The following is a 22,727-nucleotide window of genomic DNA, read 5'->3' on the forward strand; positions in this document are numbered from 1 at the left end:
TGCTAACAATTTTGTGTTTAAGACCTTCAGCTGTACGTGGCTTTGTTAATGTATTCTATCCGTGTTCGCTGGAAGCAGGCAAGAGGCTTAACGAAGCCAGGCGGCGCTCCACGCTGGCAGGTCTGGCTGTGAGAGACGGGGATTTGGTGGAGAGGAACCTCTCCGATAAAAACCCCACACAAGCCTTCCTGGATCATGTGGAAAGCTGTGAGAAATGTATAAGAGCCGGTTGGCAGGAGGTCTACAGGCTTCATCTGACAACTGACATAGTAAGCTCTCTAGATCAGTCTGGGTCTTAATATTTAACTATAAGAAACCATCAAACCATTAGAGGATACTCACGCTCTCTGCTCTGCCTTTCACCAAATTTAACTTTGTGATGTTTTGGTTGTAGTGTTTGACAAAAATTTGTTGTCTTTGTTAACTGAAATATTAAGAAAATTGCGATATCTGACACAGGTTGCTAACTTACCTTGAATCCGAGGCTCTGTTTTTGCCACACAGGTAATTCATGAAATCAGCTGGCACCACTAGTATCTTTTTTGCTGTTGTTCCCTGAAACCAAACTGCTCCTGATGATGGTTTTAAAGTGAAGCTGAAAGTTTGACACTAGGACAATTCCCCTCCGTCCTTTTTTTTTTTTTTTTTTAAAGTAACCTTACTCTTACATGTATTCAATTGATGTCAAGGTAAATGTAGGGTTACATTACGAACCATCTCCCATCCACTTGAGTTTACACCCACAAATCAAGTGTGTACTTCCTGCCCCGACAAACATGCAGTTCAAAGTTTTGTTCAAATGTGCTCAGTAAGCCAATAGAAACTGTAATTTAGCATGTTTTATAATCATGTTTAGTGCAACATTACACCGCACTGCGAACTGCAGCATTGCTCTCACAGATTGATTTCAGTTTGGGATCATTGGGATCAATACTTATGCATTATCCACATCAGAAACATGACACCAAATCCTTTTTTGGGGCTGTGTGTGAGAAATTTTTTTTGAAAGAAAGACTAATGTGATTGTACATTAACAGAGGAGAAACTACTTTACCACAGGACTGTTGCAGAGATAGAGCTAATAATAAAAAGCGTCCTCACTCTCTCTTCATGAGACATTGGATTTTTTCCTTCTTGTACATTATACATCTCTCCCTTTTTTTCTTTGTTTGTATTTGTTAAAGTAAGGTAAGGTATCTAAAAAGGTTCTGGCATCAATTGTGAATCTGACTAATATCGAAAAATTTCAAACCTTACCCAGCCCCCAGAGATGAGGTGGACCTTGGAGTCAGAGACAGAACTAGAGACAACCCCCCCCCCCCAAAAAAAAAAAAAAAACTACCTACAATCCTGCTGGGCAATGTTCAGAAAATACCAAATAAAACTGAAAATCCATATGCTGAAGAATATCATTTGATATGACTGAAAACTCCAGAAGAGCTTCCAAATGGACCATGAGGTTTGATGTGTGTACTGTTTTATGGACTGCTCCTGTTGTGCCTGAAGATTTCTGCACTTATGACCAAATTAATTCCGTTTATGGATAATAAAACCAAATGGGAACTTAAACTATGTGTCAACACCTTAGAATAACCTTAAATTACATCATCAAATTATAATTCCCCGATTACTATTACTACAATATATAGTGTGAACACCAGGAGTTCAAACTCACATCGATACTCTGCGCCCAGCCGCAGCATGAGCCGGATGGGGAAGACCTTGGCCCAGGGCGTCTCCCACTTCTGGATCAGGATGCCGAAGAGGTAAGGCGGGTTTGGTAGCAGGAGGTCCTGCAATGACTGGAAGGAGGGGCTGATATAGAGGAAGCCGCCATGCTCCTTACTGCCCAGGAAGCTCTGCGTGAAGAAGGAGTGACTCAGGTGGCTCAACACGTTGCCTTTGAAGGATGAGAAAGAAGAGGAGAGAGAAAGGAGAGGTTATTGATACAGGAGATATGACGAGGAGGAGGGGTTGGTGTTTGGGGGCACAAAGCATAAAAAGCAAAGAATGAGATGAAGGAGATAGGATTAAAAATGAAAGGATGAAATAGAAGAAAACACCAGGGCTGAAAATGAACACAAATGCGAAGCAAAAGGAGAAAATAAATTGAGAGAAAAAAAGCTTCTCATCCTCTGAAACGGGAGATAGATATGAAAGGCAGAGGCTTTCAGTGTATTGCTGGGATTACTGTGTGGATAAGGAGCCTTGCTTAGTCTGTATTAAGGTCTACAATAGTGAATAAAAATTTGCCTGCTCACCCTTCAACCTCATATTACCCACAAAGGGTTCGTGTTACTAATTATCCATGGGAGGGATCACTGGCTTTGGATGCCACCTAACACAATAACCCTGATGACAGGACAAAGCTCAGTGGCTGGGACTCGCTACAGCCAGCACTTCTTCTCGAGTCCTGACTGACTGCGACTTAATGAGGAATGACACACACAAGATGGCTCCTTTCCACCAGCCTGAAACTGCTCTAGTGTGAATATGAAAAAGGAAACAGCCTGAGGGGAGCAAGCCATCAAAGTCATCCGATATTAGTTGTATTTGCTCTGCAGCATATGGAGTTAAAAACGCAAGACAAGCGGTGGTGAGGTGTCAGGCCTGGAGGGAGGCAACCTGACAGCAGGACGCTAATGTTCGGACCATTTTTCATGAAAAAGGCTGAGACACAATTCAGCAGTGGTGAACAGTAACCTAGTTTCTAAATAGAGGACAACTTGGTGCACCTGTTGTCTCTATGGAACAAAAAGTAGAACTGGAACAATTTCCCCTTGCATTATACTGCATCAAGTTCGGGTTAGCTCATTTTTAACTGGACAGCACCTGACTGAGACCGGTGGACTCCCCTGTGGACCTCGATACACAACTAGTAATGAGCTGCTATCTAACCCAAGAGTGGCCCATGGTGGAGGTGGAACAGTTTCACAGTGAGCCTCCTGTTGGAGCTACTGGTCATGTTCTTACCGCTGAGGGCCTCTTGGTAGAGCTGCACAAAGTGGGTGAAGATGTCTTTAGGGATGGTCTTCTCATCAGGGAGACACTGGAGCAGAATGACCACCTCTGCCTGGCCGACGGCATGCATGCCTTTAGTCGTCACATACCAGCACTTCCGGTTTACATCTGTGGGTAGAGAGAGCAGAGGTCTGGACTGATTTTATTGTTGATGATTTATAATGTATTTGTTGTATGGATTTGCTGTTTGTATGATGTTTCTTAGGCACCTGGACTCCTGCATCAGTGCTGTCTCTACATCAAGGACTACAACAGAAATAAATCCTGGACTTCACTGTGTTATCCTTGACATTTTGCAGATAGACAACTAAACTGACAAACTAAACAAAACTAAAAGAAAAAAACTAAACTAAAATTTAGTAAGCACCAAGTCTATGACCTAGTCGTGATACTTCCAACATGGCACAAGTCTGAATTGAATGCTGTTACGTTAACAAAAAAGCGGACAGCAGCACAAGATTAAATACAGCAAAGAAAGATTAAATGCATTAAATGTCTTGTTCCGCTCTATAAATTTACTACTCAAATATCATCTCCTTTGCACAATGAGAAAAACTTACTTCAATAAACCACAAAATACTAAATTAGCCAGTTGAAACTTTTCTTCTCATGTCAGATCAGTCTTTGAAAGTGACTTTTTTACCCCCGTCACAGTGCTGGTACCTTGTACACCTACAGCAATAATTACACCAGCTGTTTCTATTTTCAATTTTCAAATAATATCTAAAAAAAAATGCTTCAGATAAAGGACATGAGCAAACAGGAATTAATGTGAGTCCCAACTTAACATCTTGTCACTTTGTGCTTGTGCACTGTTGAAGATGTACATTAGGCAGTAGAATTGCATAATAAAATGATCAATTAAACTGAAACTTTATTAATTAGTGAATTGACTGTGGGAAACAGTGAAAGAGCATCTTTCAGACCCACACTGTTCAGGCTTCAACAGCAGAATAGGTTTTAAAATACACTCCTCTTTCATATCATTAAAAATTCACAACAGATCTTAGCAGTGACGAGAAGCCAAATATTTTCTGTAATGGTCCTGTCATGTCTGAATGAAGCTGTAACAAGCATTTATATAACAGACTGCTTTGTTTCAATGTGAAAAAGCAAATAAACAGCCTGATGAACCCAGCAGTGTGACGTATTCTGGGTCTGAAAGGGGTTATATTAAAAAAAAAAACTACAGGCAAAAAAAAAAAAAAAAGACAAAAAAGGAGAAAATTTTCTCTTTTTTTTTTTTTTTTTAAATCAGAATTTTGGGTTAATTGGATATGGCTACTCAGTAATCCACAAGAAAAAGGAAAAACTAAATGAGGCGTGATAAAAAATGTATACCGTACAAATATGTGTTTTTTTATTTTCCTTGGACCATCATGAACTTCTAAATTGTAAAAGCAGGACTTCACAGTCATTACTCCTCCTCCCAAAACAATTTTAATGCTTTCCAAATGCCCCCAAATCAGTGCCTGAAATGGTAGAAAAGGCACCAGTTGGGAAACTCACAGTTGACAAGCTTGACCATGGCGAGCAGGTTAGCATTGAGCACGAACACCAGGGGGTCTGGGCCTCCCTCCTCCAGCTGCTGCATGAGGACGATCTCCGACGGCCTCTCCTCCACTGCATAGTCTGCAGGTGTGTTAGGGTGGGGCAAAAGGAGGAGACAAGAGTGGAGGAAGGGAGGAGTTGAGGTTAAGTTAGATAAATAGACAAAGAGAACGGAGGAGGCGAAAGGGTGGAGGTGTCAGAGTGTGTGGGGGGGGGTGGAGATGGAAAAGTTGCAAGTGAGGTAGGAGAGGGAAATGATTATCAGACCGAGTTAAGAACGGCTAGAGACCCCTGAAATGATTCAAAACATCATCACAGCATTCACATGAACAAACCCTCCCCTTTCTCTTGTTGGCAATGGGTGGTTGTAACATGAGCCGTGATATAAAGCACATGAGAAACACACTTAACAAGCACAAACACAGCAGCTGACGGAGCAATGAGGAGGCAGCAGAATGGTGAGGATGAGGGCAAGCACCTGTGATGTGGCCTCCCGTACCTCCTTTGACTCCGGTGGAGATGAGGATGGGAGGGAGCCCGTCCTCCGGAATGAGACTGAGGGAGCTGCCCACGGGACTGCCCACCGGGGCAGCAGGTGTATGGGCTGCCTGCGGGTGGAGAGGAGGGGTGGGGGTGCAGGGTTAGATGTACTGTAGGTTATAACACACAGTGAGATGTAATTGTACAGCCACAGAATTAAAGAGCTTGTTTCTGGCTGCGAATATGGAGACATGGTGTAATAAGTACAAGGTGCAGCCAAATCTGCAATCAGCACCTATAATCACAGTCAAATGTGCACTTCTGGGTACTGTATGGAAAAGGTACCATCACAAGTCCGCTGTCTCAACTGTTTTCTCCAAAATAATGTACATATGTTAGGATAAAAAAAATGAGAGAATACAGAGCCATCACTGTCTAGCTTCTTAATTACCCCAGTTTAATTAAGTAACCAACACTGTTACCAGTGTTTTATGTAATTTAATTTAACAGAAATGTTAGAAGGCCGTTCTACACTGTCAAGTTTGGTTGTAAAAAAAAAAAAAAAAAAAAAAAAATTGTACCATAAGCACAAATGACAATTATTTCCCTCAGGAGTTGGTGGAAACAAAATCGCAATCAGTTCGTAATGTAAGCTTTCTGTTATAAATTTGTCCTCTCCAAGACCAAAATGAGGTTACTTAAGTGATGTCACTTGAGGAATTTTCTTTGTTTTGATAAAGCTCCTCCAGAGCCACAGAAGACATCACACAACTGTTTTCACAGACTGAGTAGAACTCGCTTTGACTAGTAAATTGATTTTAACATGAAAATGAATTGAGCGCCCTTTTAACATTGCTACTGGTCTGAACTGAATGTTCTGTCACTTTTGCCTTCAAGTCACTTTTATTTGATATATTATTAAGGTGCTAAACCATGAAAACAGCTGGAAAAGCATAGTAAGAGCCCCTGTATATCAATGGCTCAACACTTTTTTAGTGCCTCTGGTCATGTTACGAAAGCGAATTGAGCAAAACCTTTGGCAGTAAATTCAAATCCATGTAATATAGAGTTCATGCCAGTATGACTTTCACATTGTGAAAGTCTGATTTTATACCCAAGTTGTGTCTGCATAGCATCAGCAGGCCATCTCGCACAAGGCCACTTAAAAGTTTCAACAACCAATCTGTTCAACAGGCCATGAATCATCCTCACTGTTGGCATTCAGGTCCAATGAGTGCGGGGCACAACCTCAGAAACAACCGTACACATCTTGCTGTTCTGTTAAGTGCTGTGAGGCAAACTTTAACGTAGCGGTCACTTATGTTGGATTACAGTGAATCTAGTACAGGACATTCTAGCTTTGAGCATTTCAGTCTGTTGGGATTTGTAATTCTGATTATGCAAACAAGGAATGTTTCTTTTGAACCCTGTTTACTGCCTGTGTATTACAGCCCATGACCCAGCCAGTAAACCACCAAGAGTCCCACAGAAAGAGTTCTTTGTGGCTTCTTTCAGCTAATACGACCGTACACACTAACCTAATAGCATTAGCTCTGGGTGAATGTTTTTTTCGTGCCAGGCCTACCTCTGAGGAATCAGAAGTGGAGGATTTGTTTGAACACGTGGAGATGGCCAATGACTGGGACGGAGCTTGACTGGAGGTCGGAGGTTTGGGGGACTCTGCTGTGTCTCCATTAGGTAGGACCCCATCAGCGAACCACACCCTCCTCTGCTCACGTGAGAGGGACCCTAAACGTGAGAATCACAAAATTAAATTTTATCTGAATGTCTTAGTTGAATGCCCACACTCAGGCAGACACAGGCACAGTGAACCACCACAAGCTTACATGTTAAAACTGCAAACCATTCTCAAGACTAAAAAAAAAAAAAAAGAAAAAAAGAAAAAAAAGGAATGGGGACAGAATGTCACTGTAAAAGGTGAAAAATAAAGTGCTAAGAGTATTTCTATGCTTGGTAAAGGTCGTACCCTCGTTGCCAGGCTGTTTCAGGACTCCCACAGGCACCATGACGGTGGGAGGAGGGGAGCTGAGTACCCCAGAAGCCTGAGCCTGCTGCAGAGGGGGGATTGTGGAGCAGTACTCTGCTGGGTTGTTGGGGTTCGGACTCTGGTTGCTTCCCGTCGCCGGTGTCTCCCATGATTGGGCTGGCAGACAGAACATGTCATTAGGATCAGTTAGGAAAAATGTGTCTGTGTGTGTCGAAGGTCTAAAAACTACACAGACTCAGACAAGTCTCTCTTGTAAGCAATATATCAAATTCTACATGTAAACAGGTGCTGGATGTCTAAGTTTTTTTTTTGGGGAGGGGGGTTTATATAAATAAATATAAAAATTGCCAGTTCTACACGCAGAGATATATTGGTAATAAAAGCATTACTCAAACAAAACAGATAGACATTTTTCACATGTTTTTTAAAGCCAATATTTGCCATTATTAATAGTATTAGCATATAGTGTTTTATCTTTTAAAATTAATGGACCTTATTCATAGCAGACATTTTGGCTTGTCACAGTATGACAATCACATGTATAACTAATGTCATTAATGAGGGCTCTGGTCCAGTAAGTAGCCCAGTAAGCCATTCTTGTAAATGAAATGCAGTTGTAATGAACTGCATCGGTGCTTTTCCTGGTATGGCATGTCAAACTGAGCTATGAAAAAGGTCTATTCATACAGTAGCTGTGCCCGATTACCATATTATATATAATTCTCTACGTGTGTATGGAGTAGAAAAAAACAGAGCTGCAACACTTTTTCTGTTAAAAATAACATATTTCTGTCGACAACAGTGGTATGTTTTGGTTCTGAACAGCCACACATACTGTTGGTTAAGCTTTACCATGGTTTGATCAAAACCAACACCTTCAGTATTTTTTTTTTTTTACACTAAAGGGACAAAAAAAAAAAAAAAAACGAGTATTTCTTTCTTTTTTGTATTAATGTACCTTTGCCTTCTTCTGCTCAAATTTTCAGTGATTGAAAATCTTTTTTAAAAAGGGAAAGGTCTCATCAGTTTCATTTCTATATACAAAGGGCACATATAAATGTCACATATCAGCTGGAAAGAACTAACTTTCTACTTGCAATGATGCTCACCACTCGTCAGAGCAGAATGACAGGTGACACAGACACGGGCCTCCTTCCTGTCCATGTACGTTAGTCTACACTTCAGACTGCAGCACGTCGCACAGAACACCTTAAAAATAACGAGCAGACACACAGAAACATATCATTTGTGCCATATTCCTACAAAAGAAAAAGCACCCTGGACATAGCTTCATGACATTTTCCCAAAATGACTTCACATTTACTGTAAAGATTTTAAAAGGAGAATACTTGAAAAGAAGTTCTGATTAACTGTGGAGCAAATGTACCATTTTATGCACCTTGAATTCCTGTACTTAGCCAGCGCTTCAACGAGCTGCAGCTGTGTACAAGGATCTTCACTTTCAGTGCATTAGCACTTCATTACACATCATTATCCAGTAACATGTATTTAGTAAATGATCAGACTGAGGGTGGAGCATCCTTTTAATTCCAGAGCCTAACAGCACCATCATAAGCTGGTTTTTATGGATCTGTGTCTATTGTTTTTGCGGACCCTGTGCTGGTGTCAGTATTACTGCAGTGCCAGCTCCTCCCTGCTCAAGTGGCAGGGTGTGTGTTTGTTTACCACCATGGGAAATGAAGTAGCAGTCCGGCGATTTTCCAGTGCAGTGTCAGCGACCACATCTTCACTTTAAAGCACTGTGCACATGCCCTGCTGCATGTGTGGGTGGTCATGATGCTAGAAAGCTACCTGCCCACCCACTGAGTTTATCTGCAAAGAAGGGCCTAAAAAAAAAAAAAAAAAAAGAACTCATCTATCAGAGCACTGCATTTAATTTACCTCATTACTCCAGCGAGTCCAACAAAGCTTCTATAAGTCACTGATGAAATATTATTCTGTAAAATTTGCAGTGTATGAAAAACCTGAGAAAAATAATTTCGGAAATAAATTTTGCCTTTCCTTCAGCACATACTTATCCTGTTTTATTAAAAAAAGTGTATTTTTTTTCTGACTATGTCATGGCACCACTCCCCCAAAACATTCATGATTCCAGATAAGAGCCATACAGTAAAAGGTTACTCACTCCTGAGAAATCCGGCATAAAGGCATCAGCTGAATCTTTAAATTTCAAATATATTGCGGAGAAATGTAAAAGGAAATACAACTGCATCATCCAACATACTCACAAACTGCAATAGGTCTCCAGTATGTGATATTGAGAGCATTCTAGGGTTCCTTTCTGCTGAAATGTTGTAATGCAAGTTCTTGGTTTACCCACTTAGCCTGGCATCACTGACAGGTTAACATAAGTTAGCATCATTCAGCCACAGTTTTTTGATGTCATTCATCTTACTCTAAATCTAATAAAACTTCTGGTCTATTAGCCTGTACAGACTACTGTAGGAGCACAAATCTCAACCCTGGCTTTTTCTGAAGCATTTCTTTTATTCTCAAGGAAAGACCCCCAAAAAAATTGACCTTTACTATTGATGATTTAGATAGTACATTTTTTAAAAACTATTTTATTGTGTTTTAAAATGTTGTCTCGATGCATTTCTCTGCCTCGTGTAAAGCTCTTTAGATTCTCCCTGTGTTTAAAAGGTGCTGTACTAATAAACTCGTTCGCATTATAAATGTAGCTACTGGAAATATTTCAGTGACAGCAAATTGTCTGCTTTTGGTTACTTATCATGAGATTAATCTAAAAAATAAAGTTTAAAAAAAAATGTGTTTTTTGGATATTCCCTTTAAAAGCAGCTCTAGCACTCCTCTAACCTTGCCACAGGCCCTGCAGTGGTGCCTCCTCTTGGTGAAGGTGAACTTGACATCACATTTCATACAGACAGGAGCCTGGGAGTCGGGCACCCACACAGGGGCAACCTCTCCCAGGGAGCTGGCAGGTTTCTTGCAAAGAGCACCCTGTTGGCCTGCCTGGAGGTCATTGTCTGGGCTCTCTGAAGGCATCAGGGAAGGAGAGTGGACAACACTATCTCCGTTCACCCCGACTGCAGTCTGATCAGTCCCACTGAGCGTTGTTTCAGATGGTGTCCCTCTCCGACACTGGTTCTCAAGGTTCTTGTTCTTGCTGACAGTGGACGGGCCAAGCTGGTTTTGGACCTGGCCCGACAGCGGCTGTGGAATCTGGAGTTTGAGGCTGACCGGCTGCTTCGGCCTTGCCCCTCCATAGGGAACACTGACCGGCTGCAGCCGGTTGTTGTTGAGTTTTGGTTGGATGCTACCTGACCCCATTGCTCCTCCATCGATGCTCTCCTGCTTGCTCTCCTCCATCTCTTTCTCCTCCAGCACAGAGTCCTCTTTGGAGGGGACAGGAGAGGGAGAAAAACCCTCCTCTTCCTCTTTCTCTTCTGTCTCTTTCAGCTTGGAATGACTACTCCTCTCCTGCTCTAAACCATTAGGAAGGCTGGTTATTCGGAGGAACTCTTCTATCTGTCCCTCTGGACCACATCTGCTCTCCTTTTCCACTCCGACCGGGTCAGGAGGAGACATGCCATTCTCCTCTGCCTCACTATCAGCCTGACCGTCTCTCCCCCCATTTAGGGGACTGTCTCCCTGGTCCTCTTTTGAGTTTGCAGTTTGTCTGTCTTGACCACAGTCCTGTAAAACAGCTATACTGGCCTCCTCTTGGATACTTTCTCCAATTTGTGCTGTTGGTTCCACATTTGGAAGAATCTTCTCAGACGGAGCTTCTTCTTGTCCTAATCCGAGCTCAAAGGTAAAGTGAGTGTGACTGACAGTGGAGCTTCCTCGTCCTGCTGAGGTAGCTCTCTCCTCCTGATGAGATTTAACCGTCTGGTCAGAAGCACCAGCCTGGTTGTCTGGAGGAGAACTTATCTCCTCCCTCAGCCCATCATGTTGTGGGCTTGCAGGGCAACCATTCTCCACGGCACTACATGCCGTCACAGGGGGCGGCGAGAGGTCGTCGGTCCCCACCAGTTTGCCGATGTTGGGCTGTGGGAGTGGTGGGCTGTGGACGTCTGCTGGCCTCTCTTCTACCCAGGTTGGAAGTTCAGGACTGGGATGTCTTTTAGGGTCGGCCCCCGGGGAGACGCTGGAAGAGGAGTCTGGGAGGGTCTTAAAGGGCAGCGGACTCTCCCGGGGGCTGAGGTCTGCGTGGGCCAGGGCGGGGTTCAAAGAGAGCAGGTGGGCTGGCGGGGCCAGGATCTGGGTCCACTTGGAATCCGAGAGAATAGGAGTGTCTGTCTCATCTAGAAGAAACAGAAGAAAGGAAAACAAAGAATTACATGGAACTCACTTTGCCTTAATTATCATGACCTTGGTCTTTTTAAGTGAAAACAAATCAATTTATCCAATCAGGGCTGTAACTAACAGTATATCTTACAGTAGGTCAGAACATCTTACCCTCATTTTCTGGACTGCTTGCAGGTTTATAATCACATTTAAGACATGAAACAGAAAACAGGAGGAAGTGGCTACCAGCAAAAAGATCATGATCCTCAACAGCAAGACAGGAAACCTCAAATGAACTGCCACAGAGAACTGATACGAAGATACACGCTCCCAGGTGATCGAAAGAGCTAAAAATGGCAGAACAGACCAGGGGACAAATTGAGAAATTAGGTTGGCATGGAGTGGGAAATTAGCGCGTGGATGGACTGGGAAATTCTGAGAAAGTGGGCCAAACGACTCGGCCACCCCTGGGAGCCATCAGTCAAGCTGACACATGAATGCTGTGTAATACTAGTGGAAATTCTTATAACATTTATTCAAAACAACTTTCTCACGCAGCCAGGTCAGCTACTGTATAGCACTGTTTTCCCTCCACTGGAATTCATGCTAAGCTGTTTTAGTAGGCGCTGTATTTGGTTCAAACACGCACGCACACACGCACGCACGCGCACATGCACGCACACACACACACAGTTAATCTGCCAAGCTGGCAGAGGACATGCAGATAATCACTCAGCCAAAATACAAACTGAGCTCACGGCACTATCAAAATACATTCTGTTTGTGTGTTTCAGCAGAACTGGCATTTTTCTGGGGTCATCTACGATAAATCCAGAAAAAGAACAGTCCTCCTTCTAAAATAGTCTGATCATTTATACTGGAAAGCTTGGAGTCTGCAGATACACAGCTCAGTAATGCAGTGTTTATTTTACAATTACCATAAATAAACTCTGTGGAACCATTTTCAAAAAGGCCTTATTACAATTTCTTTAACTATTGTGAGCATTAAGGGTGAAAAAAAGACAACACTCTTGCCTTGCACCAATTACACAGTTTCACACAACCCCAAGGGAAATGGAAAATACAATTAGTCCTATTCCCTCTCTGCACACCTTCCATTACCACTTGTAAATGTTCCTCAAACTCATAGGGCGGTGGTTGATCTGACACCTTGGTGATTTACTCATGGGTTATGTAATGGCATCCTAACCTGTTCTGAAACTTCAATTCCATGCACCTTGTCACATCCGTCTTTTCTCAAGCACAATGACTCATTGTTTGTCACTTTTTCATCTCCACATTTATTAAATCTCACGCAGTAGCTCACCTTCGTTCTGCTCGAACTCGTCCAGCACCTTGTCCAGGTTGAAGGCCTCGGCCTGGAAGTAGTTCTCCATGGGTCAGGAAGCTCCACCCTGCCGACGGCCGTGTGAACCTAGAAGCATTAAGAATGTGTCCTCAATACCAAATGCATTTATATTTCCATAGTGTAGGCAGATGTCTCCAACGCCCTGAATCATATCTCCTTTTTGATATTTTTGTCCTCTACTCACTTTAATAAGATTTGTTTAAGTAGAAATATCCCCTCTAACTCTCTTTCACTCTTACTTCTCGTTTCCTTCCCAAGCAGTCCTGTCTTTTGTGATCACTGTGGGGTCACACTGATAATAAAAGGGAAGTACATGTATGGTCAAAAAGTATTCCTGACTGAACTAACTGATCTGGAATACTGTAACAAGGTGTCAACCAGGATATGAACATGTCAAAAAGGTCTTCATACTAAGGTTTCAGGGAAGGTTTCAGTGCTTCTTTTCTATTCCCCTTGATCCAATAAGAGATTTTGTTATTTCAATATCTGTTGCAGCAAAATTTAAATGATGATATTAGGGCTGCAACTAACAGTTATTTTTATTATTGATTAATCTCTCGATTAACCAATCACGTGGTTTAAAAAAATGCTCATGCCCAAGATCACATCTTAGTTTCAACTGCTTTGTCTGACCAGCAGTCCAAATTCCCAGATCCAATGTGACGTTTTAAAACTGGGGAAAAACAAAAAGAACAGCAAATCTTCGCATTTGAGAAGAAAAACCATACAATGTCATTTTGTTGTTTGAAACAATAAACTGAATATCAAAATAGTTTTCTCCGTCTTTCTCTGTCTGATCTCTGATCAACTAGTTGTTTCAGCTGCCAATGACACACCCACCGGTGATGGTGCATAATTTAATAGCTGAAGTTTAGCCACCTTTGAATAGTACTGTGGTTACTTTTTTTCCTAATTTATCATGTAATTTCTCATTTGTTTTCATTTCATTAAAAAAAAAAAATGGTTAAGAAAGGAGAATGGATATCATTTTGTTATCAATAAGATCCAGTCTGCATTGTTTTGCATTGTAGTAGCAACTAAAATCTGTCCTGCTAAGTCTCTCTTAGGAGCTTAGTTAAAACATAAAAGTGCTAATATTTTCATGTGGGCTAAGTCGGTCTTCACTTCACACATAATTTTGTTTTGACAGTGCATACTTTTTAATATTCTCCTTGCTCCCTCAGTGCAAGCTGTTGACGTTTCTCAATGTGAAACTACTGAGGAGAGTTGAAATAGGAGAACAGCATGCAAAGTCATGTCACAAGCAAATTTACAATTTAAAGTTATACTCTAAACTTCTGTGTAATGCCAAGTTTCCCAGGTCCTCTGTTCTGTTGCTTATGCACGTGTTTTGAACTTTACCATTGTTTGTTTTACAACTGTACTGTACTGGAAATAGTGTACATTCTTTTCTATACATTCCTGACTCCAGTGAAAACCCTGTATAAACATTTAGCTCCTCTCTCTCAGTCCTCACCTGCACAGAGGTCCTCCTCAGCAGTCCCAGGTGGTGTTTTTTCTCAGCAGGTTTCCCTCTCAGCTATCACTTCACCCAGTCTGGCAAGCGCCCAGCGCCCACACCTTAGGCAGAGAGGGGAAACACCGTTCAGTAAAGAGCTGCTTCTCAACCTGTACGGCAGAGCATGCTGCTAGTTACACTGCGAGGTGATACAACGAGTACAGCCACAGCAAAAAAAAAAGTGAATTCCCTACATGCTCACAGTATATTTATTAATTGATTATCAAAATAGTTGCTTATTAATTTTCTGGCCATCAACTAATTAGTTATTTGACTATTTCACCACTACCACTATTGACCTGTAATTGAAAATACCAAGATTTTACGTAGTGTTTTTTAAATTTGTAGATGAATTGTGAGGTTTTTTTTTTTTTTTTGGTTTTTAAAGACAATATTTTTATTTAAAAAATAAATGCCAGTCTCAACCTACTCCAATTAATAACTTTTCATAAGTTATAGACCAGACAATTAATCGATTAAACATCTAATCAAGAAAATAATTGAGAGATTAAATCGATGATGAAAATAATTATTATGTGCAGCCCTACAATTAATTGTTTTAGCCATTTTTCAAGCAAAAATGCCAAACGTTTACTGGTTCTAGCTTCAAAAATGTGAGGATTTGATGCTTTTTCTTTGTCATGTGATAGTAAACTGAATATCTTTGGGTTTTTGACTGTTGGTCAGACAAAAGAAGCAATTTGAAGATTTCACCTTGGGTTCTTGAAAATTATAATGGGGATTTTTTTATTTTTCCACCCTTTTCTGACATTTTACAGCCAAAAAGTTTAATCGATAATAAAAATAATTAGCTGCAGCCCTATTAACAAGAATATGAAATATGTTGAAATAAAGAAAAGAATCACATCAGACAGCTCAAAATTAATGTGTCCACTCATCACAGTGTTGATTAACCAGAACAAAATCTTAGATCAGACTAGGACATAGTTCATGAGAAATACCCTGCTTCAATCCATAATACAGTAGAGCATCCAGTTTACCATGTTTTCAACTCAGTGTGTATTGCACATTATCATACATAGTGAGCCATTACCCATCCAAGCTCGACAAGGTAATCAGAGTCATGAATGGAAAACAGCTGAAGCCTGAATCACTGCACAGTAAACCTGCCCAATCTGTCCTTGCTGGTGAGGAGACCTTGGAGCGAGGATGTGATGTGGTGGGGCGTGAGGAGAGGTGTGTGTGTGTGTGTGTGTGTGTGTGTGTGTGTGTGTGTGTGTGTGTGTCTGCAAATGAGTAACAGCCAAGCTGAACTTCAGGGTCATTCTCATAAGGACAAGAGCAACCAGGGATTACACCAGAGACCAAATATTCCGCAGAGCGAAGGCCTTGGAGAAAGGAGCAGAGTCAACACATTATCTGCTTAGTTTAAGATGCAAGCATGGGCACGATGTCAGCACAAAACATTGAAGGCACAGGACAGGAGGCTACATGTGTAGTGTGTATCATGTATTGTGGGGTCAAACCATTTCAGCTACATGGGGGTGACGAAAATTTCACAGGCTACAAAAAGGATTCGTTAAATTAAGAAAATCTACAAAATTAATAATTCACTAGGGAATGAAACAAAGCAACAGTGCTTTAATTAAAAACACATTACAACCCTTTAGGCAAGCACAGTCCAGATGGATTATGACGACTCAGTTTAGGCAAAAAAACACGCCAAGCAACATCACTGCTCAGTCAATATGAGAATTAACTTTATTTACTTGCTAATATAAACTGTGACATTCATAGCACTTAATGAAACCTTAGTATGTATGTGGGAAAACGCCATCACAAGGGCAGCTGCAAATCACTGCAATCACAATCTTACTTGAAATTAGGGAACTCGTTTTTACAGATCATTTTTCAGTCAGTCACTCAGCTTTAGTTGCAATTCCATCCAGATTTTTGAAGGTAAGAAGTTAATAAATGCAAATAATTTAAAGAAACATTTCTGATTTAAGACAAAGGTATCTAGTCAAGTAACCCAAACGATTTTGTATGGTACCTGAGTTATGGCACAAATTAGAGCTGCAACAATTAGTTGATTCGTTCATTTAATTATTCTTTTTTGTCATTTTTTTAGCAAAAATACGGTCAAACAAAACAAGCCATCAGAAGACGTAACTTTGGGAAATTTCAACAGACATTTTTAAAAATATTTTCTGACATTATAAAGACCAGACAACCGATCAAGGAAAATAAACAGCACAATAATCAATAATGAAATTAATCTTTAGTTGCAGCGCTAGTAAATGATCATTTTGATATTTCTGAAAACTACAAACTACTTTTTCTAACTGTTAAATAACTATGCATAAATAAAAACTGACTCTAAAAAAAAGACAAAAAGTAGTTGTTTGGTTCTGGCTTCAGGCATTTTATGCCTTCATTACCAAGCTGAGAAAACAAGGGGAGAGAGATACGGGAAAAGATATGCAGGTCACCAGCAGGATTCAAACCAAGAACCGTGCAATTCATGGCCAGCGCCATAACTCCTACGCTGCCAGCGCGCCCATGAACTTATTTCAATTAGAAACTATGTGATCAAAAAAAAAGTTACAACAAGATAAAAAAAAAATCTGACCAGACATTTGATGTCAGTTTTTTCGATACTCAGTGCACTGATACATTCTGTTTAGGCCTAGATAAAAGTATTGAGGTTCAATACCCGGCTCTACTCATAATCACCACGGCATTATTAGAAACCATATTTTTCAGTCCTGACTGTTTGCATTTTGATTTTATTAACTTCACTATTAGTACTTCTGGGGGAAAGCACATTACAATCAAAAAACTATTACGACCAACTCCAAGCTCAAGACCAGTGTTGCTGATGTGATGACACTTTGGCAGTAGTATGCAGTGTTGTGAAAGTCCCACTGAAACTGCCTCACCAGGACAGAGCGTGAAAACACCCACGCAATTTTTAAATTCGACAGGAAAAAAACTGAAACTAATAGTGCAAGATGAGATCCAGTTTGGGTAGAATAAATAACCCTCACATCACCTGAACTGAGGGTGGGAGCACTGAAGTTTAACCTCGTCCAACTTCTGAACCTTTTACTTCAGCGGAGAGGTGGACTTCTTAAATCGTCTCGCACCACATGAGTCAGAAAAGCTCCAGTGGACTGCGGGACAGTGTGCTCATGAACACACACACACAAACAAATGTGAACAAACACACACACAGACACGCCTCCATGAGGACAGGAGCCCATCCCTGATTAAGATTTAATTACTCTGCAGAGGCGCTGAATAATGCATCTTTAGTCAAAGTGCGTGAAGGAGTTGTATTTTTAGACATGTAAACTTGGGAAGCTGGTTTAAAGGAGACATATGTGCATGAGAGTGTGTGTCAGTCACAACCTGTATCACTGAAAAAAAAAAAAAAAAGAAAAAAAAAAAAAGTCCCTTCACCTACAAAATGGACAAACTCAACTCAAACTCAACTCATCAACTAATGACTAATGTAAAACTACCAGTAGGGCAAGAAACGACATTTGATGCTGTCTTTTTCTTTTTCAGAACTGTGTAGTCCACCCAAAATAAAGATGCACCTCTGAGAAAGTTGCATCCAACACAACTGACAATCATTCTCTAATTCAAATAATCTATCAACTATTTTACAGACTACAGAGAGATGTCTATCACAATATATCACAGCCCATAGTCTGGTCTTAAAACTGCTTCTTAATTTGACATGCTTTGAAACGCTAATTCAAGTGTATTATGATATGAAACATTCTGAAACAAGCAGTTCTTCCCATGCGTGAACATGTAATCAGTAGATGTTTAGTACTTAATGAATGGCTCTAAACAATTGATTTTCAATATTAAAATCTCTTATGTTGATCAACTAGTTCAACTAGGCCTCATAACTTCAGCTCTACCTCTAGCTACAAATGCATGTTGTGTCTAAGCATCATCCAGAGCTTGCAATCCCTGAATTCCTTTCACTGACGATTAATCCGTTGATTACTTTGTGAATTAACTGATTGTTGGGTCGAAAATGAGTAAAAAACAAACATACATTTATATTATAGATATACTCCAACAATGTGACCTTCAACTCGCGCGTGTGTGTGTGTGTGTGTGTGTACGTGTTTATATATACAGACAGACACAGAGACACACACACACACACACACACGCACGCACACACACGCATGCGTATCACAAGTCCAAGGGGACATCTTCAAATTATTTGTCGTCCAACCAACAGTCCAAAACCCAAAGTTATTCACTTTAATTCGCTATAAAACACAGAAAAGAACACACATTAAAGAAGCTGCAACCAGAGAATGTTTGGTATTTTTACTTCACAAATCATTGAACAGTTAATCAATTATCAACATTTTTCTGTCAATTACTTTCTCTGTTTTACAACCAAACAATTAATTGACTAATTATTTCTGCTATAACAGCATTGCTTGCGGACGTTTGATTAGATCGACATCACTGCACAGAAACGGAAGTATGAAATGTGACCTACCTCATTTTCAACATTTTGTGTGTTATTATAATAACAAAAGCATCTATCTATAGAGTAAAAAATATGAAAAGTCTAAAGCATAATACTGAATGAAACATGACTGAAAACAAGACCAGAGACTCTATTCTATTTTAAAGTCAAGCAAACTGAAGTTGAACCCCGATTCACTTGACAGTCCTGCTCCGGCCTCCAGTGTAAGCCAGACATGCTAATAATGAAATGGCCCAACAGACTACTAACACAATAAGCCATGCCTGACTGGACATCCTGGCATGGCAGCATAATTAAATAAGACAAGCACATAAACAGTGAGGAAGCTCGGACATACTAGAATGCTAAAACAGTTTGTTAAGTCCTCGCTGTCAGAATGAGAATCTGTTTCCTGTTGTTGTTTCCTGTGAGGGAGCTGCACTCACTTCCTCGCCAATCAGCTTGAAATCCCTTGCAGTCCCTAGTGTAGTTTGACATTTAGCTTTTGGTTACATAATATATACACATGTACTAAATTTTGCACCTGGTTGGGTTGAGTAATACTGCCCTATTTTAGGATGTTTACCTTCAAGAATATATATTTTTTTCTGCTTTCTTGTTTCCTTTGAATTCTCATTGTTATTTTCTGAGGTCCACTTCCTGCATGAAGATGGTGCTGATCTGCCAGGTTTTGGCAAAAGGTCCTTTTCACAGTTTACAATTTGATATGTCACAGCAAGAAAAGGACAGATGTAATATTTTTAATAAGGGCATAACAGTATTTAAGTGCACTGGAGCCGCAACAATCATCTTAATCGAATGATTAATCAAATGACGGAAAAAATTGGGCGGCAACTATTTCAATAATCGAAAAATCATTTGAGGTTCTCTGTCACATATGATAATAAACTCTTAACTTTGGGTTTTAGACTGTTGGTCGGACAAAAAAAGACGTTCGAAGATGTCACCTACAGTATATTCTAACGGGCAAAATAATCTAAAATAATCCCTTTTATTTGTATTCAAACTTTGCGTATGTGTTACTTTCAATTGCATTTCACAGTTTTAATCAGCAAATATAAACTGGCTCAGATGTCATTTCATGAGGAAGACTGTTGCACAGCTGAAAGACAAACACAATTTTGGAAGGAACTCCACAGTATCATGGTTAGATACATCTTATTATTATCTTATTTCTTGCATGCCTTGATATACTGAAACATACAGACGTGTGACAAATCAAAGGAAAAACCTGAAGAAAGAGCGGAGAAACGGGGTGACAGTGCCCCCGTCCATAGCACAAGAAGGGTCACTGAATGGTTTGATGAGCATGAAAATGATGTGAATCATAAGCTATGGCCTTCGCAGTAACCAGATCTAAACCCAATTGAACACCTCTGGGAGATTTTGGAGCAACATGCTAGACGACGCTCTCCACCACCATCATCCAAACACCAAATGAGGGACTATCTTTTGGAAGAGTGGTGTTCCCTCCCTCCAGTAGAGTTTTTAGAGACTTGTAGAATCAATGTAAAAGGTGCACTAAAGCTGTTCTGACGGCTTGTGGTGACCCAACACCTTACTGAGAACCTTCATATTGGTTTTTCCTTTAATTTGTCACCCGTCTGTATGTTATAATGAGTGATGAGGAGGAGTCTTTCAGGAAGATTAATCAAGATGTGCATTAAATTATGGTGAATGGTGTGATGAAACCCTTCAGCAAGTGGGATATGAAAGGAGGTAGTAATAAGTTATTTGTCTTAAATGTGCTTTTTTTGTCAGACCAACTATCCTAACCTTAAAAAGATATTCAATTTACTGTCATGTACAACAAAGAAAATAAGCAAATCCTCAAATCTGAAACCAGAGAATGTTTTGCATTTTTACTTCAAAAACGACTGATATGATTAATCGATTATCAAGGTATTTGCATATTAATTTTCTGACGATTAACTAATCGACTATATTCAAAAATAGTTGAAACAGTTTGCTGATAAACTGAAGTGTGTCCTCAAAATTTAAATCAGCAGAGACTCTGATTTTGATAATCAAATAACTGTTTGTCATATTTCTAAAGCAAAAACACTAAATATTTCCTGAGAATTTGCTACTTTTCCTTGTCATAAAGTAAATTGATTATATTTTAGTTTTAGACCACAGCTGCAACAATTAGTCAATTAATTGATTAGTCTATCGAAAGAACATGTTCTTTTTTATCGCGAGAACATGTCACCTCGGGCTCTGAGAAATTATAATGGAAATTTTTCACTACTTTCTGACATTTTATAGACAAGTGGGAATTTTGGACTTAGGGAAACCCTCTCTATCTGTAAGTTCTCTTTTGAAAGTGATGATGGCTGTGCAACTTTTAAATAGTTCTTCAAGAAATCAAGGCTCTGCACCAAGTTTCTGTACTGTTCCTTTTTTCCTGGTGTTACAAACTTCCCATGACTGCAAACTCACATCCTGATAAACAATGTTTTTATATACATATGCAACAAGGCCGTGCTCCCGACGCCGTCAATACAGGGGGAACACAGGAAACCTCAAATGATCACTTCCCCTCTTTAAGAATGGACTGACATCACTTTTTAAACAACATGATCGCATGACTTGAGTGACACATCATAGCGTTTAACGCCCTGACTGGGAGTACACTGGGAGTTGTCCTTTCTCCTCCAGCAAGTTTTTCTCATCGCAATTCTAAAGATCTGCTTGAGATAAAAGAAACTGAAGCAAAACATATAAAAGAGAGAAAAAAAAAGCCACAGGTTTGTATCCACCAAAAGGTCACACTTCCTCAGAATTTCTAAAAAGATCATTTATATGACAGGAGACGTTGGAAAGGTAAATACATTGAGATTTGGAGAAGGTAGAGAAGGGAGTAGGTGTCCTTCTGTTACAAAGAGCTGTTCTGCTTCACAGCAAGTGTCAAAAGCTATTATGAGCTTCCCGTCTCCCTTATGTTTTGATCTACATTTAACCACCACAAGACAGAAAGAGAGACAGATTGCCGGGCTGCCATCAGGGAGAGACTTGTAATACTTTCTGAAAGCATACAGTAACCTACATCAGGGGAGTCTTTGCACACATGAGAGCTTGTCTTTGCATGGAAGCCTGTTGGATCAGTCTACTCAACCCACCTACACCCACCGCCCCCAGAAGATGATGGGATATCATCTTCTCTTGCTACAGGTAAAAACTCTCACATCAAATTTCCCGTTTGTCCCAGTCCAAGAAAATGACAGATGTTATAAAGCCTAAACCATTCCAGTAAAATGAATGCGACACTGATTTGGGGAAAAATACACTTGAATGGTAGGGCTGCAAGTGAAAAAAAAAAAAAATGCCAGTCACAACTTTGCAGAATCCAAGGTCACATATTCAAATGTCTAAATTTGTCTGACCTCAAGTCCAAAAAAAAGATATTTAGTTCACTATGATATGTGACAGAGGTAAACAGTAGGTCCTAGCGTTTGAGAAAACATAAACTGGGAGTATGTTGATTCTTTTGCTTGAAGAACTTAAATGATTAACAGATCATCAAAATAGCTGCTGATTATTTTTCTGGCGTTCGACAAATTGATTAATCAACTCATCATCTCAGCTCTACTGGAATATTATCAGATCCGGCTCTCTCTTCAGCAACAAATTCATTTTTAATTTCTCACTGATGATGACTATCCAAGCTCGCACTGGGATGGGCCCCACTTCTTCATAAATCCACCGCCAGAGCTTGACTCGGGCCTGCAGACCCGAACGACGAGGTAAACGCAAAAGACATGGCACCAACAAACCTCACCAAACCAACTCTCAAGAGCAGACAGATGACCATTAGCTTGGATTATGCAACCGCAAGTGGCACTGTGGCTGCTGCCCTAAAGGCCAAACGCAGCCTCGGGTGGTAAATATTATACACAGGTAGACTGGGCAAACACACGGAAAACTACTGTATTAATAAATGCAGTAGGTTGAATAAAATGGAACAGCTGCAGAAAACCCCTACAGCTGAGGTTTTGTTTGCACCAGAACTTGG

The 22,727-nt window shown here is 40.4% G+C and overlaps 1 protein-coding gene across 2 annotated transcripts in view; it reads right to left on the reverse strand.

Moving 5' to 3' along the window:
- zfyve9a (zinc finger, FYVE domain containing 9a) overlaps window positions 1-22,727 on the reverse strand; it is a 34,925-nt gene that overhangs the window by 11,347 nt on the left and 851 nt on the right. Inside the window, exons 2-11 of one of the 2 annotated variants that reach the window (XM_040143564.1) lie at window positions 14,179-14,282; window positions 12,660-12,767; window positions 9,899-11,349; window positions 8,170-8,269; window positions 7,040-7,216; window positions 6,638-6,801; window positions 5,072-5,180; window positions 4,531-4,653; window positions 2,974-3,129; window positions 1,676-1,900 (exon numbers count right to left, since the gene is read on the reverse strand). In XM_040143564.1, coding sequence (XP_039999498.1) covers window positions 1,676-1,900; window positions 2,974-3,129; window positions 4,531-4,653; window positions 5,072-5,180; window positions 6,638-6,801; window positions 7,040-7,216; window positions 8,170-8,269; window positions 9,899-11,349; window positions 12,660-12,729 — 2,575 coding nt within the window. In that variant the 5' untranslated portion in view covers window positions 12,730-12,767; window positions 14,179-14,282. Of the gene's footprint in view, window positions 1-1,675; window positions 1,901-2,973; window positions 3,130-4,530; window positions 4,654-5,050; window positions 5,181-6,637; window positions 6,802-7,039; window positions 7,217-8,169; window positions 8,270-9,898; window positions 11,350-12,659; window positions 12,768-14,178; window positions 14,283-22,727 lie in introns of both variants that reach the window. The other variant, XM_040143563.1, reaches the window with a different exon arrangement.

The sequence above is a fragment of the Xiphias gladius genome, chromosome 14 (genome assembly GCF_016859285.1).
Source record: "Xiphias gladius isolate SHS-SW01 ecotype Sanya breed wild chromosome 14, ASM1685928v1, whole genome shotgun sequence".
NCBI classification, from domain to species: domain Eukaryota; kingdom Metazoa; phylum Chordata; class Actinopteri; order Istiophoriformes; family Xiphiidae; genus Xiphias; species Xiphias gladius.